This window comes from Talpa occidentalis, unplaced genomic scaffold (genome assembly GCF_014898055.3).
Source record: "Talpa occidentalis isolate TD23 unplaced genomic scaffold, MPIMG_talOcc4v2.1 talOcc4.14, whole genome shotgun sequence".
NCBI lineage: Eukaryota > Metazoa > Chordata > Mammalia > Eulipotyphla > Talpidae > Talpa > Talpa occidentalis.
Window position 1 is genome coordinate 911270 of NW_023601433.1, and position 16077 is coordinate 927346.

Below are 16077 nucleotides of genomic sequence, written 5' to 3' on the forward strand. Positions count from 1 at the left end.
CACCTGGAACGTGAGGCCGGCAAGGCCAAGGGCCTCTGGAGCTGGGTAACCACGGCCGTGCCGATCAGAGGAAAGTGTGTCGCGAGGCTGTGTGTCCTTGTCAAGCAGCAACAACGCCGCGCGCGCAAGAACCCCCGCAGCCGCCCGCGGCTCTCTGGGGCCAGGGCCGCGACGACGCACACGCCCAGACTTTCCCTCCAAGTTGCTCACAGAAAGGAAAGGCCGCGATCAACTAACACGTCCAGCCGACAGGGCGCGCTTACGATTACAAGTCACGCAGGATGAAATATTATTGAGCCGTGAAAACTGTCAACAGGGAAATGATTTTAATCACATGAATGTTTACAAAATGGTTGAAGTGTGAAAGAATAACAGACCCTAAAAAGGAATGATGTGATTTGTGTAAAGATTGTGTGAAAAAAATAAAAATTTAAATTTAAAAAAATAAAAATTTAAAAAATTAAAAAAAATAAAAATTAAAAAAAGCACGTCTGAAAAAGAACTAAAAACATTGAAATGTAAATTTTGAATGGATAAAATATGGATACCTTTTTCCCTTACTTTTAAATTTTTACATATTTTCAAATTCTATGCAGCGAGCCTGTGTTACTTTTACAATGAACGCCAAGGAATGAAGGACTAAGCCATAAACAAATACCAGGTATTACTTTTCCTGAATGTAAAACTTTAAAAATTAACAAGAACTAAGACAAGAAAAAGAGTGCCGGGAGGGAGGGCGTCTCTGCCCGTCACCCCACACGGCCTGTCTACGGGCAGGAGCCCCCGGAGCGACCCCCACAGACCCAGCGACACCTAGTCTGTGGCGGCTGCTCAGCACGTCTTTGTGAAGGAATCGTCAGGGAGGTGACGTGTTCCATGCACGGGAAAGGGACTGAACCCCCCCCCACATGCACTCAGCGTGCCCTGGGGCCACCACAGGCCTGCGCGGCTAAGGACGGGGTGGTGTGGGGGCGTGGCCCTCGGGTCTGCCACGCAGACACAAGTGAGCGCGGAGAACTGTTCTTGCCAGGCCCTCTCCACATGGAGGGGGGCACGGGGTGCACCCGGTCCCGGAAGGGCACCCCCAGCCTGCGTAGCTCCTCAGGGAAGGGAACAGTGACCCGCTGCGGAGGGACGACCCTGACCTGGTCTGATTACTTTTTTAAAACCATTCTTAGCACCTGTAGCCGAACTGTGAAGAACAGCTCGTGTGTGACACGGCTCACCGAGAAGACCAGCACGGGGGCTGGTGACACAGCGGGGGGTGTCCGCTGCCCCAGCCCTGAGCTTGGCACCCTATGTCACCCCACAGATGCTACAGCGCCCTGCCCTGCTTTAAGACTGCAGGAGGGGGGCCTCCCCGGTGGCGCAGCGGTAGAGCACTGGGTTGCGAAGCTGCCCGCGGCCTCTGCGGCGCTGGTTCGATCCCCGGCTGCTCCCCGGCCACCAGAGGAGGGTCCCGCACGGCGCGCAGACCTCTCCTGCCGCCCGCTGCTCCCCTCAGCAGTGTCCTTCGGTCCTTCTGCCTGCTCTGCTCCCCGCTCTGGCTCTGGTGAATTCTCTCACCCTCCCGCGCTTCTGACTGTACCCAGTGCTTGTATAAACAAAAACAAACAAACAAACAAACAAATAAACATGCCTCTATTAAAAAAAAAAAATCTTTAAAAAAAAAAAAAGACTGCAGGAGGGGATGTGAGGGCGATCTGGCTGCGACACCTGTCACCCCATTGATCGCCAGGGTTGATTCGGCTGATCTGGCTGGCTAGGCGGGTGTCCCCTTCCTCCCTCACCGCTCCATGCGCGTCCCTCCCGAAGCTGCGCGCTCGGTCGAAGAGGACGGCCTTCCCCGAATAGAGACGGACCGGTCTTCGGTCGAGGGTATATGAGTAGCTGCGCTCCCCTGCTAGAACCTCCAAACAAGCTCTCAAGACTGCAGCTGGACCCCTCAGGGGAGGGGCAGGGCTAGCTCTCCTCCAGGCTGAGCAGGCTGCAGCAGGGAGGATGCTGAGACAAGAGGAAGCTCTGCCCTGAGCGCCAGATAACCAGTGCGGACCCCCACGGCCAGCTCATCCCCATCCTAAAGGCAAGGACTGCTAGGAGAGGAAAGAGCTGCCAAGAGCGCCAGCCAGAGAACACCAGGCCCAGACTTGAACTCAGTCAGACTTTGTGACCTCACCCTTCCGAGCCTGTGGATCGCCCTAATGCTGTTTAGTTGGTTTTATTAGTATTATTATTTTTTTAAGATTTATTTTATTTTATGCATACAAGAGTTGAGGTACAGGGCCTCCCTGGTGGCACAAAGGGTTAAGACACAATCTATGAGGCTTCCGCAGCCTCTGCAGCACGAGTTCGATCTCCAGCCGGCCAGGGAGCAACCAACATGGCACGTAGACCTCTCCTGCCGCCCGCTGCTCCCCTCAGCAGTGTACTTCGTCAGTCTGCCTGTTCTGTTCCCCGCCCTGTCTCTGGTGAATCCTCTCACCACCACCCCCACCGACACCTCTGGCCTGTACCCCAGCTCTTGCATGCATAAATAAAGAAATCTTAAAAAAAAAAAAAAAAAGAGTTGAGGTGCAGGCCAGAGTTGCGGGAGGTGAGAGGACCCACCAGAGACTGAGTGGGATGCACCAGGGAGACCAGAGAGGTCTGCTGCGCCCTGTGGGTAGCTCCCTGGGTGGGGATCGAACTCGTGCTGCAGTGGCTGGTGATAGCTTCATAGCACTGAGACTTAACCCCTGTGCCATCAGGAGGCCCCTGGGTTTTTTTGTTTGTTTGTTTTTTAAGATTTATTTATTTATGCATACAAGAGCTGGGGTACAGGCCAGAGGTGTGGGGGGTGAGAGGATTCACCAGAGAGAATGGGGAGCAGAACAGGCAGATTGACCAAAGTACACTGCTGAAGGGAGCAGTGGGCGAGTCAGGAGAGGTCTGCTGCGCCATGTGGGTAGCTCCCTGGCCGGCCGGGGGATTGAACTCGTGCTGCAGAGGCTGTGGAAGTTTCATAGGTTGCTTCTTTTTTTTTTTTTTTTTTTTAATAGAGGCATGTTTATTTATTTATTAATTATATTTGTTTGTTTTGTTTATACATGCACTGGGTACAGTCAGAAGCGCGGGAGGGTGAGAGAATTCACCAGAGCCAGAGCGGGGAGCAGAGCAGGCAGAAGGACCGAAGGACACTGCTGAGGGGAGCAGTGGGCGGCAGGAGGGGTCTGCGCGCCATGTGGGATCCTCCTCCGGTGGCCGGGGAGCAGCCGGGGATCGAACCGGCGCCGCAGAGGCCGCGGGCAGCTTCGCAACCCAGCGCTCAACCGCTGCGCCACCGGGAAGGCCCTTATAGGTTGCTTCTTAACCCCTTGCGCCACCAGGGAGGTCCTGTTTTGGTTTTTTTTTTTTTTTAAAGATTTATTTATTTATTTATACAAGCACTGGGTACAGTCAGAAGCGCAGGAGGGTGAGCGAATTCACCAGAGCCAGAGCGGGGAGCAGAGCAGGCAGAAGGACCGAAGTACACTGCTGAGGGGAGCAGCGGGCGGCAGGAGAGGTCTGCGCGCCATGTGGGACCCTCCTCTGGTGGCCGGGGAGCAGCCGGGGATCGAACTGGCGCTGCAGAGGCCGCGGGCAGCTTCGCAACCCAGCGCTCAACCGCTGCGCCACTGGGGAGGCCTTGTTTTTTGTTTGTTTGAAAAGGCAAAACCTGCACTGGCATTTCAGTCCTTCAGTCCTTCTTTCTTCCAGGAAAGATGGCTGATTCACCCAACGATCGGGCTGCACGGAAGTTCCCATGCCTTCGGACTGCTGAAGTGCAAGAGGGTTAAATTCACAGACTACAATTCGGCCTCCTGGAGCCCGTGGGGAGGACCCGGCTCTCTCGGGCTGGCCGCTGCACGAGGCGGTGTCCTGTTCTCTTGCTCAGGCCCCTGTGGGCGCCAATGTTCCCGGTTCAGGGCAACGGACCAATACCTCCCTGCCCCTCTGCATTTCAGACCTTTCCTCCCGACTACCGGAGCTTGAGAGCCGCCTACCTGCTCCATTCTGTACGTCTCCTGTTGCACAGGCGGGGTGCACGGGAAGGGAAGGAACGGGACCCGCTGGAATCGGTCTTGAAAATATAACGACCGTATTCCCGGTCACAGCTCCTACTCCGGGACAGACGCGCATTCCAAAGCTATGAAGCAAGCCCCTCGCTTTCCGTGCTTCTCACTATTTTCTTAGGCAGGAGAAAGGCGCTTGCTGTTGGGAGTCAAACTCAAAGGCCAACCCGAAGCGAGTTAAACGGCATAAAAATCACAGTTGGGAGGTACAGACGCCGAAAGAGAATTTAGGGACAAGGTCAGAAAAATGTCATTCTTCGAAAAACCAACTAAGACATAACATAAAAAAGGGCCTCCCTGGTGGCGCAAGGGGTTAAGCACCCCACTAGGAAGCAATCCACAGCCTCTGCAGCACGAGTTCCATCCCCGGCGGGACAGGGAGAAACCCACATGGCGCGGCGGACCTCTCCCGTCTCCCCGCTGCTCCCCTCAGCAGTGGATTTCAATCAATCTGCCTGTTCTGCTCCTCACTCTGTCTCTGGGGAATCCTCTCACCACCCCCCACCGCACCCCCCGCACCTCTGGCCTGCACCACAGTTCTTGCATGCATACATAAATAAATCTTAAAAAAAAAGACATGACATAAAACAGATACTAGAAGTCAGAGAAAATCTTTCCCGCAAGTCACGCAGGCGAAGGTAGGCTGCAACGGTCTTCGGAATCTCAGGCAGAAGCCCAAGGTTGCTGCCTATCTCATTCTGTCCCATGGTACTTGGATTAAAGGGTATTGTTCCAGGGCTGGCAGAGAGCGTGCTGTACCCAAGAACGGGGCCGGCTAAGGTTTATGACCTTGGCACAAAATTCCCTCTCACTTTTACGTTGTGAGCAGATGACGATGCCACAAGAGCCGCGGCCTGCGAGAAGGCGCAGACACAGCACAGCGGGAGACACACGCGCTGGGGAGGAATCAGTTATCTTTACCCCCTAGTTCGAGTAACTGGAGCCCAACCCCTTGGCCAGTCACTGCCTCCAGGCCTCCCCTTATCTCCGCTGACCCCAAGGGTAATTATTATCCCTGCTTTATATACAGAGCCTAAGTGCAGCAAGGCTGGACGAAAGCCAGGATCCAGAGCGAGAGCCGGGACTCAGAACAGGCCTCGCAGCGGCCCCTGCCCCTCATCACACCGCAGGGAGCAGAGGCCCCGGCAAGTCACTGCCGAAACTCCAGGGGACGGAAGAGCTGCACACGGAACCGTGAGGAGCCACGAGCACAGACGCAGTTCTGGAGACCAACGATGGCACAAGAGGCTCCCCGGAGGTCTCTGTGGAGGCGCCTGCATCCGTGGCTCTAGACACGACCCCTTCGGGAGGCTCCCCAGGCCCCGCAGGGAAGTCTGGCTGGTGGGGGCCGCGCTGGGCGGTGTCACGGGAGGACGGGGGCCTCGGCCTCTGCGGAGGAGCCAACTTTGCCGTTTCTCTTTCCTGGCTCAGACAGAAGATCACACTTCTGCCGTAAGCCCAGGTGCTCGAGAAACATTTTTTGAGTTTATTATTTAGCACTCAATTAACGCGGAGCCCCCCCAGCTGGTTCACTCAGATGCACATGGGGTGCCTTCTTGACAAACTGCCACCTTCCCCTGGGACCGGGGCAGCTAGAGGTTTCGCCAGACTTGCATCGTCTCTGGAAATGGACGCACCTCTGAGTAGTTCCGTGGAGGCTAAACTCACACGGAGTTTCATGAGAATCCTTACACTCTGTAGAAGCACTGTGGCCAAGACGTAGAAATCTGACTGGCTGGTGAGGGAAAGCGCCTCAGAAGAATCCAGGTTCTCAGACTTAGTCGGGCGCTGGGGCCGGAGGCGAGAGCAGGCGGGGGGCCGAGCCCAGCCAGGGCGTCTCCACCGCAGCCGCCGGGGCCAGCGCGCCCTGAACTGTGCCGGAGAACCCGGACTCTGAATTTCACTTGATTCCAATTTCAGTGAACAGTCAGTCTCCCCCGCTACGACTCCCAGAGCAGACAGCACAGGCCTGGGGGCAGAGGGCCCAGGAAGAGCACAGAAAGGGGAAAAAAAGGTAAGAAATGCCACCGACTCCCCACTTGAAGACCGTCCCGAGCAGACCCGCAGCACCAGTTCACAGCGGCTTAGAACTTCAGTCCCAAGGGCTAGTTTCTAGGGTCCTTCGCGTTTATTCACTCGTGCTGCACTATCCAGAGCCTTCCAACAACCCCAACGAGTAATTGCCTTTTTGCTCATTTAGAGATGAGGTTGGGAGAATTCTGTGCTTTGCTGGGGGGTGGGAGGGGGTGTAAGGGGGTGCCTGTGAAGCCTGCAGGGCATTTTATGCCTCAGCGGTCCACGGGCACCAAGCACCCTCAAGCCTCCTCTCAGAGACGAGGCGAGCGGACGGGCAGAGGCTGCGGCAAGGCCGCTCCAGGGCGAAGGCGGCCAAGGCCTCTCTGCAGCTGAACCTTGTGCAGAGTTACAGGCCTCCACTTCTTTGGCTACATTGTAAAGATTCCGAAAGCCAGGCGTAGGATGATAAGGGAAATTCCTTTTTTGTATTTAACACAGCTTAGAAATAAATCGTGGAGGCTCACAGTTGACAAGGGATCAACATGCACACCGACAGGCATGCAACGAGCTTGAAAGCTCCCGGTGAAGAGCTGTCTTAAAAGAAAGCCGATGTGCGCATCGTGGGGGGGGTCGTCCCCCTCCGGTGGTTTTCAAGGTAAAGACCCCCTTCGGCTCTTCACCCTCGCTCAGGCTTTATCTCATTTTGCACGTTCTCACACACTCCTGAAGCAAAGCAGGCGCTCCATGCCCACATCCAGAGCGACTGCAAACGCGGTCTCTGCTCCCTCCGTGGGCTCTACCCTGCCGTGATAACACAGCTAAGTTTGTTTTTTAAGGATCAAAGTTTTTTGCCGGGGGTGGGGTCCTTCACCAGTCCACAAGCAGGACAACCAGGCAGGAGCACCTGCAGGGCCGAGTGGGGAGGGGGCCGGAAGCCACATCCTCTTCTGGTCCCTCACCGCCACGGGCCCAGCAACCTGGGGACCCCAGGACCCCTCCTCTAGGGGTTTCTGGAGCCCCCGCTGTGCAGTTACGGTCAGTGAGCGCGCTGACAACTCCCACCTCCAGCCCCTCTCCCCTGCCCGGCGAGTTGGGGTGGCTTTTGCATCTCAACGTAATTACTGATCACAATTTTTAAGAATGGTTTGATTTAATTTTCCTTTTTTAATTACTGAGCATCTCTTTGGCCTAGTTTATGATGAATTTAGACACTCACATCTAATGAACCAACAGGGAAGCCAGTCCCCAGGGAGCTGCTGGGTGCACTGCAGGACACAGCCCGCCAGACTGTCACAGCCCACAGAAGCCACGCGCTCCAAGGCCACGGACAGACACAGGGACTGCTCCCGACACGCGAGACGACACGGGCACTGAGCACGAGGCTGAGCTCGTCACGAATATTCGTAATGAAGCAAAACTAGGGAAGAACAGCAGCAAAATGTAAACAGGAGCGTAGCTGCTTTCTGCAACTAGAAGTGCCACTTTTATAGCCAGGGGAAAAACTCATGCTTTTCAAATTTCTCTATGACTATGTAAGAAGGCATCTTCCCTTTCAAGAGAAGAAACTATGCTGACCCCAGCAGGGAGGTGGGGGGGATGGGCTCAAACTGGGGCAGAAGCACCTAAGGGCGGGGGTGACGGCCCACGGGGGTGACGGCCCACAGGGGCTCCGGTGCTGGCAGAACCACGGGGACTGCAGCTGATGGGGGGGGTCAAATACTGTCCAGAGATGAACAACGATGTAAGGAAAGAAATAGAAATAAATTACAGAGCGGATGTGCGCGTGTGTGGTACTCGGGTCTCGCTAAGGCCATCGCTCCGCTCCCCGTCATTCCGAAAGCCGGCTCAACAATGACAGTGCATGAAAAACCTGCAGTTGTGCTGCTGTCACATTCTCACGGGACTAGCAGTTTTTGCAATTTGCTGCTAAGTTACTTCATCCCATGAAAGTCAACTTTCAGCAGCTGTAACACCCCAGGACACCCGACAGCCCCCAGGGGCTCTGGTGAGGGGCCTCAGGGGCCCGGGCGCTGCCCTGCAGCAGGGCAGGGCCTGGCGAGTGGGAGTGGGAGCTGCTTATCGTTTCCACTTGCTTGAATTTAACGGACACATCCTCTGCCAGGCTTCTCTTTAGGGTCCTGCCGGTATCTGCAGGGAAAGTGCAGCAGAGAAAGGCAGGGAAGACTTGATTCTTAGGTTCTGGCTTTCTTCGTGTTAGGGGGACCAACTCTGGGCCTCAGCCCGCTGCGGGCAGCAGGCCCCTGGAAGGCCCCGTGCCGGGCCTGGCTGGTGTCCTTGCCGCGGGGCTTTCTCCCTTTGGCTGCCACGCCGCAAACCCGAACTTGCAAATCCGAACTTAGAAACCTTCCATTAGAAATGAGATGCCACACGTCTGTTAAAGGGTGGCAGTCAGAATTGTAAAAAGTGCCCTTCGTTTTTAGTGACATAATCTGAAAGGACCGGGTGAGGAGAGGCCATGAAAGGCTAAGGCTAGGCCCAGGCTCTGCACAGACACCCTCTGTCCACTCTCTGCAGCTGCCCGACACCCAAGCCATGCCCCCCACAGGAGCCGAGGCTGCCACACAGGCGGGGGCACTGTGAGCCCTCCCCAGAGCCCAGGGGAGCCGCCAGAGGCTGCAGAGCAGTAGCTAATGCCCACTTCCTCCTCTCTACCCTCAGCGTACTTAGAGCAGGCCCGGACTAGAGCCGTGAGGGCGTGACCCAGCCGCGTGGTGCCCGCCCCCTGCCAGCTTAGGGTTATGAGACGGCAGCCTGGTAAGACTGTGTTCTCTGCTCAAGGGGCCAGTGGGTTAGAGGAAAAGAATGTGCATTTAGATCCTCCTTTAGGTTAGAAAACGGTAGCAGCTTACCAAATAAAATTGTAGTTAAGATCAAACAAAATAACAGATGTGAAAATATTTTGTGAACCCCAAAGTAACCTATAAACCTAAAAGGAAGGGGGTTGTGTTTAAATAAACAATTACCGGGCCTCCCCGGTGGCGCAGCGGTTGAGCGCTGGGTTGCGAAGCTGCCCGCGGCCTCGGCGGCGCTGGTTCGATCCCCGGCTGCTCCCCGGCCACCGGAGGAGGGTCCCACATGGTGCGCAGACCTCTCCTGCCGCCCGCTGCTCCCCTCAGCAGTGTCCTTCGGTCCTTCTGCCTGCTCTGCTCCCCGCTCTGGCTCTGGTGAATTCTCTCACCCTCCCGCGCTTCTGACTGTACCCAGTGCATGTATAAAACAAAACAAACAAACAAACAAATAAATAAATAAATAAACAATTACCAGCAAAGGAACTTGTATCAAACCTGTGCTGCTGCACCATGGTTGTGGGCTGGAAACCCAGATGTCAGCTCTCCCGACCTGACCTACAGTCAATGCAACCTCAGCAGGAATCAACAAGCAGATTCCAAAATTTTATGTGTAAGCAAAGGAAGAGAAATCAGCAAAGCAACTTTAAGACTACAACGCGGAGGACTCCCACTGCCACTTCCAAGTCTTCCGAGAAAGGTGCAGCAGCAAGATACTGTGGTATTTACAAAACAACAGACACAGACCCGCGGAACAGAAGACGCAGGTCAGAATCAGACCCCACACAGGGCCGGGGGTTTCGACAGCGGCGCCAAATGATGCGACAGGCAAAGGACAGTCTTCTCCACAGTGCAACACAGCGAGGCAGTCCTCAACCAACGTGCACTGCATAAAAAATTAACTTGCAATCACTTAAGTGCAAAACCTAAAAACTACAAAACTTCTAAAAGAACACACAGTAAAAAAATCTTTGTGACCTTGAGTTAAGTAAAGAATTCTTGGATAAGACACAAAAGGCACAAATCATATAAGTTGGACCAATAAGTTGGACTTGATCAAAATTTTAGGGTATCTGTGCTTCAAGAATTTGTTATGAAAACGAAAGGGCAAGCCACAGACCGGGGGACGACATTCGTGCATACATGTCGGATAAAGAAATGGCACCCAGGGGGCCTCCCTGGTGGCACAAGGGGTTAAGCACCACACTATGAAGCTATTTGCAGCCTCTGCAGCACGAGTTCGATCCCCGGCTGGCCAGGGAGCTACCCACAGGGCGCAGCAGACTCTCCTGTCTCCCCGCTGCTCCTCTCAGCAGTGTATTTCGGTCGTCTGCCTGTTCTAGTCCATGCTCTGTCTCTGGTGAATCCTCTCACCCCCCCCCCCCCGCCACTTCTGGCCTGCACCCCAGCTCTTATATGCATAAATAAATAAATCTTAAAAAAAAAAAGAAAGAAAGAAATGGCACCCAAAATATATAAAAAGAATTCCCACAACTCAATTTAAAAACTGGGTAAAAGATTTGAACATACTTGTCACCAAAGATGTAAGAATGGCAAATAAGCACAAGAAAAGACACACCGCTACTCATCAGGAAAATGTGAATTAACACCACAATGAGAGACCACAACTAATGCTTCAGAGTGACCAAAAATTCTGAAATGGAAATATCGCCAGCTCACACCCACTGGGTGGGTGTGAAAAAATAAACCACACGGAAAGTAACAAACTGGCAGCAACGCAGAAAACGGGAAGCCTTGCACCCCGCTGGTAGGAAGGTAAAACAGGGCAGCCAGTGTGGAAACAGAACAGAGTTATCAGAGGACCCAGCCAGTCCACTTCTGGTACCCCAAAAGAACAGAAAGCAGGTTCTGGAAGGCCTATTTACACACCCATGGTCACAGCAGTGCTCCTCACAACCGTCCGGAGAGGAAAGCAAAGCAAGTGTCCGCGGGATGAATGGACACAGACGTGGCCTGTGCAGACAATGGAGTATTATTCGGCCTTAAAAAGGAAGCAAATCCTGTCACAAGCTACACCATCGACGAGTCTCGAGGACACTAGGCTGGGGGAAATAAGCCAGCCGCAGAAGCACAAGCAGAACTCTTAGTGAAGTGCCTAAAGCAGCTGACTCAAAGAGGCGCAGGCAGAGGCCGCCAGGGCAGGGGAGCAGGGCGCAGGGCTGCTGTGCAGGGGGCGCAGGTCTCAGCTTCACAAGGCGGGCAGCTCGGGGAGCGGGTCCACAGCACCGCTGACGCCGGCCACCCGCACTCCTACGAGCAGCGAAGAGGGTAAACTTCATGTTGTGTTTTTTGGCACAATTTAAATAAAAACTGAGATACCGAGCGCTGGAGAGAGTGCGGTCACCCGAACCCCAACACTGCTGGGGGCAGCTACTCCTTCGCAAAACAGTTTCGAAGTTCAGCCCCCACAAAGCACGGGACACGGCAGTGCCGTGACGAGGTGCTCACGCAGCAACAGGACGCGTGTGTGGAGAGGACCTTCACTCACAGCAACGGGGGGGGGGGGCACCTGCCCCTCCCCCAGGGGGACGGAGGAACAAATGACAGCACCTCCTCACCACGGAACCGCTCAGCGACAAAAATTATTTTTTTATTTAAATCACATTAAAATTAATTGCTCCTGTTTCTTTTCCTGTGACGCGGCTACTGGAGAAGCTCACACTGCACGTGAGGCTGGCATCTCTACCACCTTAGGCCCTCGGCGAAACAACGCAGTCTGAAGGCTGCAGAAACGAGGGCGACAAAAAGGAAGACACACAGATACACACAACGGGCCGGGCTGAGCTCTCTCCTCCAAAAAGACAGGCTCAAATTCTAACCCCGAGTACCTGCACGTGACCCTGCCGGAAGCAGTGTTTGCTACGATGCGCTCACAGGGGTCCTACCGATGATGGAGAGAGGGAAGTCTGGAAGCAGAGATGCAAACGGGGGAGAGGCCACGGCCATGGAGGCGGAGAGTGGAGAGATGGAGGCCCAAGCCACAGGGCCCCAGGGCTGGCGGCAACTAGCAGAGGCTGGGAGAGGCAAGGAAGGAAGGGTTCCTCCTAGAGCCTTCGGCAGCAGGCCCTGCCTGCAGCCTGGTTCTGGATGTCCAGCCTCAGAGCTGTAGGAGAATGCAGTTCTGTGGCTGAAGTAACGCAGTTCAGGGTGCTCTGTTCCGCCCTGAGGAACTCACGCCTGCAGGTGGCCAGTGTCAAGGGCAACGTGCTGAGTGAAGGAAGAACTCAAAGGGCTACACAGTTCTGATTCCATTTACAGGACACGCCGGAAAAGGCAAACCCACAGACTGGCGGAGTCAGAGGTGGAAACAGATCACAGGGGCACAGGCAACAGGCAACTCTGGGAGGACGACGGCACAGTTCTGTAGTGACTGTGGTGGGGATGACAGGACACAGAGTTGTGTGTCTGCAGAAGGTCCAGGGCCTCCCTGGGGGCTCAGGAGTAAAGTGTCTGCACTGTGAAGCTGTCCGCGGCCTCTGCAGCACGAGTCAGTGGCCCTGCCTGTTCTGTTCCCCACTCTGTCTCTGGTGAGTCCTCTCACCCCCCACACCTCTGGCCTGCACCCCAGCTCTTGTATGCATACATAAATAAATCTTTAAAGAAAAAAAACAAAATAAAGAAGGTCCATGTACTGTAGTAATTACACCCCCAAAATGCCTATTTTTAAAAAACCCTATACTTCTAGGATTCCCTTTTTTCCTCAGTTTGTCAGGGGTCCTGGGAAAGGAGCGCCTACTGACCAATCAGATACTGTGAACGTCAGAGCACAAGCACCACTTACAGGCTGCAGCCCACCGGAGGAAACAAGAAACTACAAACCATAGAGAAATAAAGGTGTGAACTGACAGCCTGGTGAGGCGCAGGACAAAGCAGCTCCTCGCACAGCATGTGCCGATCACACAGGGGGAGGATCACTCCGAGAAGCCTGACGGACACCCCTTAAGCAAGGTGGAAGTGGATGTCACCGGGCGACCTCCTCCGAACCCGCCGCGCTCACCGGGAGTGCGCGCCCTTTCGGAAGGAACGTTCATTTCTAACTAAAGACAAGGGCGTCGTTGGCAACAGGACCGGGGAGCGGCCACCACGTGACAGCTGCGGGGACGCTGTGCTGCTCCTGCCCGGAGGCGTGACCTGACCCGAAGAGCGAACTCCGACTGGGGTATCTACGAAACGAACGGCCTGCAGTCTTCACGAGCAGCGTGATCATAAACGCCAACCCTAATCTCGTCAATGTCAAAAATGAAAGACTAAGAAATGGCCCCAGACCAAGGAGACTAAAGACAGTAACGCACGTGACTCAGACCGGGGCCCGTGGCAGAGGCCGGGGCGGCCTCACCTGGGGAGACCCGGCCGGGCCTGAGGGTCGGCGGCCGCGTGTGCCCGCTGATGTCCTGACCCTGACGGCTCGGGTCCAGTTACGGAGAGCAGTGTCCTTGCTTGTAGCAAACGCACAGCGAAGTATTTTAGAGTGATAGGGCAAGAGGTCAGCAGCTTTTCAAGGGGAAAATACTTGTACTGTACTCCCAACGTTTCTGTAAGTTTGTGATTGTTTCAAATGAAAAGAGGACTCAAAGAAGAGCTCTGGCAAGATCAAGGGCAGCGGGTGAGGACCGCAGAGGAGGCTCTGTTCCTCCAGCGTGAACTGCGAAGTAGCACAGTGTAAGGATCGCAGCCCCAGCAGCCCCTTCACAGCCCCCGCAACCCCAATGGTGCTGTCTCCTAACGCGTGACGCCAGCAGGAAGCAGAGGTCTGCTCTGTCTGGACCCTTGGTGTCCAACAGGCCAGCATGCAAGGCAGCCTGTGGCACAGGAGGCCGCCCCAAGGGGTGGTAGTGGTGTCATATTAAAGACAGGATTCCAGGTTGACAGGGCACCTGTCCCTGTAGTATTTTCTCTAGTCACCTTCCTAGTCCAGACTTCCTGCCAGCACTCTCAAACAGACGTCGCCGACTCCGCAGCACTTTTGCTTCACTGGACGTCCTCGACCAATATGAGTCCAGTGTTTACAACAAAGAACGAGGACAGTACTTTTGAGGTGGAGAGGCACAAGGCAAATCAAGTGCTCTTCCTCTTAAAGCTCGTATCTCAACTTTAAACCAAACCTTAAATGTGTCCCTGGAACAAACAGGCCCCTCCTTCTCCAGGGGCACAGCTATCCAAGAAAGTCTAACTGGAATCTTCACAATAGCACCATCCCACGGTCTGAAATACCAATTCCACACATTCTGCAGAAGGTTCTAGAATGATAAGAATGATTAAAATGTCCCATCACCCCGCACTAACCTCAACACAATAGGCCGCTAGCTCCGCCTCAGCTCCGCCTCAGCTCCCCCACACCGCCGGGCGGAGATCGGCCGGGAGGCGAGGAGGCCGGGCTCGACCAATCGAGGTGTGTTTTCAGCGTAAAAACACATCATTTTTCAAAGACAGCAAAAAAAAAAAAAAAAAGTAAACCATGTCGTTAAGCTTTTTATATTGATTATGTGTTGAAATGATCATATTTAGGATACATAAGTAATTATTTTTTATTTAAATAGCATTAAAATTAATTCCTCCTGTTTCTTTTCCCGTGAAGTGGCTGCTGGAGAAGTTACACTACACACGCGGCTGGCCTCACTGCTGCCTCAGGCCCTTGGCGAGACAACGCGCTCTCAAGGCTGCAGAAACCAGAGGAGCAAACAAAGCCGGCCTGCGGGACGCGCGCTGCGCCCAGGCCCGGCCTCTCCTCCCACGCGCGCTATGGGTAATCGCTGCCAGTGCTTTATGCTCCGCTCAGCCCAAAAAGCCCGTACCTGGAACTCAGGCGCGCTGCTGCGGAGCTGGCTCACGTTGGGCAAGGATCCTCCGTGGTACTGAGTAAGGCGCAGCTGCTGAAGCTTCTGGAATTGAACCTGGAAACAGAGAATTCAAGACAGCTGAGAGGTGACAGCCCAGACCTGCAAGGGGCAGCAGCACTGTGCAGTGCAATGGTTCAAGAGTGGAAGTCTTGGCTTCAGTCTCTAGTCTGCTTACAACCTTCGGGTTTCTGGTGCTTTCTGGGTTTTGATTAGCCTATTTTTGGAAAGAATTGACCCACGTTCCACACGCCCCTGGCACCAGGACAGGGAGGTACTCCTGCAAGGACTGCGGGCGGCTCCGTGTGGGCGCACAGGCAACTTTCAACAGCAAGAAAAGACAATGAAGCCACTACCGACAGCCCGAACACGCTGCCTGCTCCTCCCCTCACGCCCCTCCCCAGCGCCACTCGCAGTTACGTGTGCTGCCTGCGCGGCTGCACCCACAACACGGCTGGGTCTGCACGCTTACGTCACGAGTCCTCTCTCTGGTATTACGGAATCATGTTTCATGGCTACATAATTTCTTCTTCTGAATTATTTCCTCAGACCTCACTATCAGACCAGAGCCCCAGGATGAGCCGGATGCCGGCCACCCACACTTTCATCCTACCCCGCCCCACAAACACTGACGCAGAGCCGTGCTCCCCCAGAGCCGGGGAAGCTCAGAGCCCTGCCCAGGGTCACATGGCTCGAGAAGGCCTGGCCACGGCCAGCGCATCAAAGCCCACGTTCTTATTTCTCCATGTTCTTTTCCTTCGTTCAATTCCTCCCTCCACGATCACATATTCACAAGCTCAGGGAAAAGTGAAGCAAGGCCGAACCCATGGAGCTCTCTGACTGCTGTTTTTATACTTACGAAAAATTTCAAATCTATACAAAGCAGAGATCCGTGAAATGAAACGCCATCTATCCAGCTTCCAGCTTCCACAATTACCAACTTACGCCCAACCTGGATTCATGTCACCTGGCCCTCAGCGACCCACGGCACCGCCAACCGAAACCCCAGACATTCTGTATCTCAAAGCGCGTCTCCAAAAGAAAACGACTTGCATCTGTTTGGGAAGCATACAGAAAACTTGGGTGGCCTTAACTTCCTTCCACAATCGTATCTGATGTCTCAAACATGCTGCACCGAGAGATGGTTAAAATCTATCAATCAAAACCCAGAGCTGAGGGTCAAGTGAGAGGGGAGTGCAGTGGGCTTTTCCCCTCCAGCCGCTGAACTACAAGAATAGTCTCGGCTTCTGCTCTTAACATTCTCAAAGCATTTATAAGGCGCTATCCTTGAAATTCCCCAGGCAAGCA

At 54.3% G+C, this 16077-nt stretch overlaps 1 protein-coding gene across 1 annotated transcript in view; it reads right to left on the reverse strand.

The window, feature by feature from the left end:
- CRTC3 (CREB regulated transcription coactivator 3) overlaps positions 1-16077 on the reverse strand; it is a 73539-nt gene that overhangs the window by 52232 nt on the left and 5230 nt on the right. The window contains exon 2 of the mRNA XM_037509922.1: positions 14728-14826. Within this exon, the coding sequence (XP_037365819.1) occupies positions 14728-14826 (99 nt within the window). The remainder of the gene's footprint in view (positions 1-14727; positions 14827-16077) is intronic.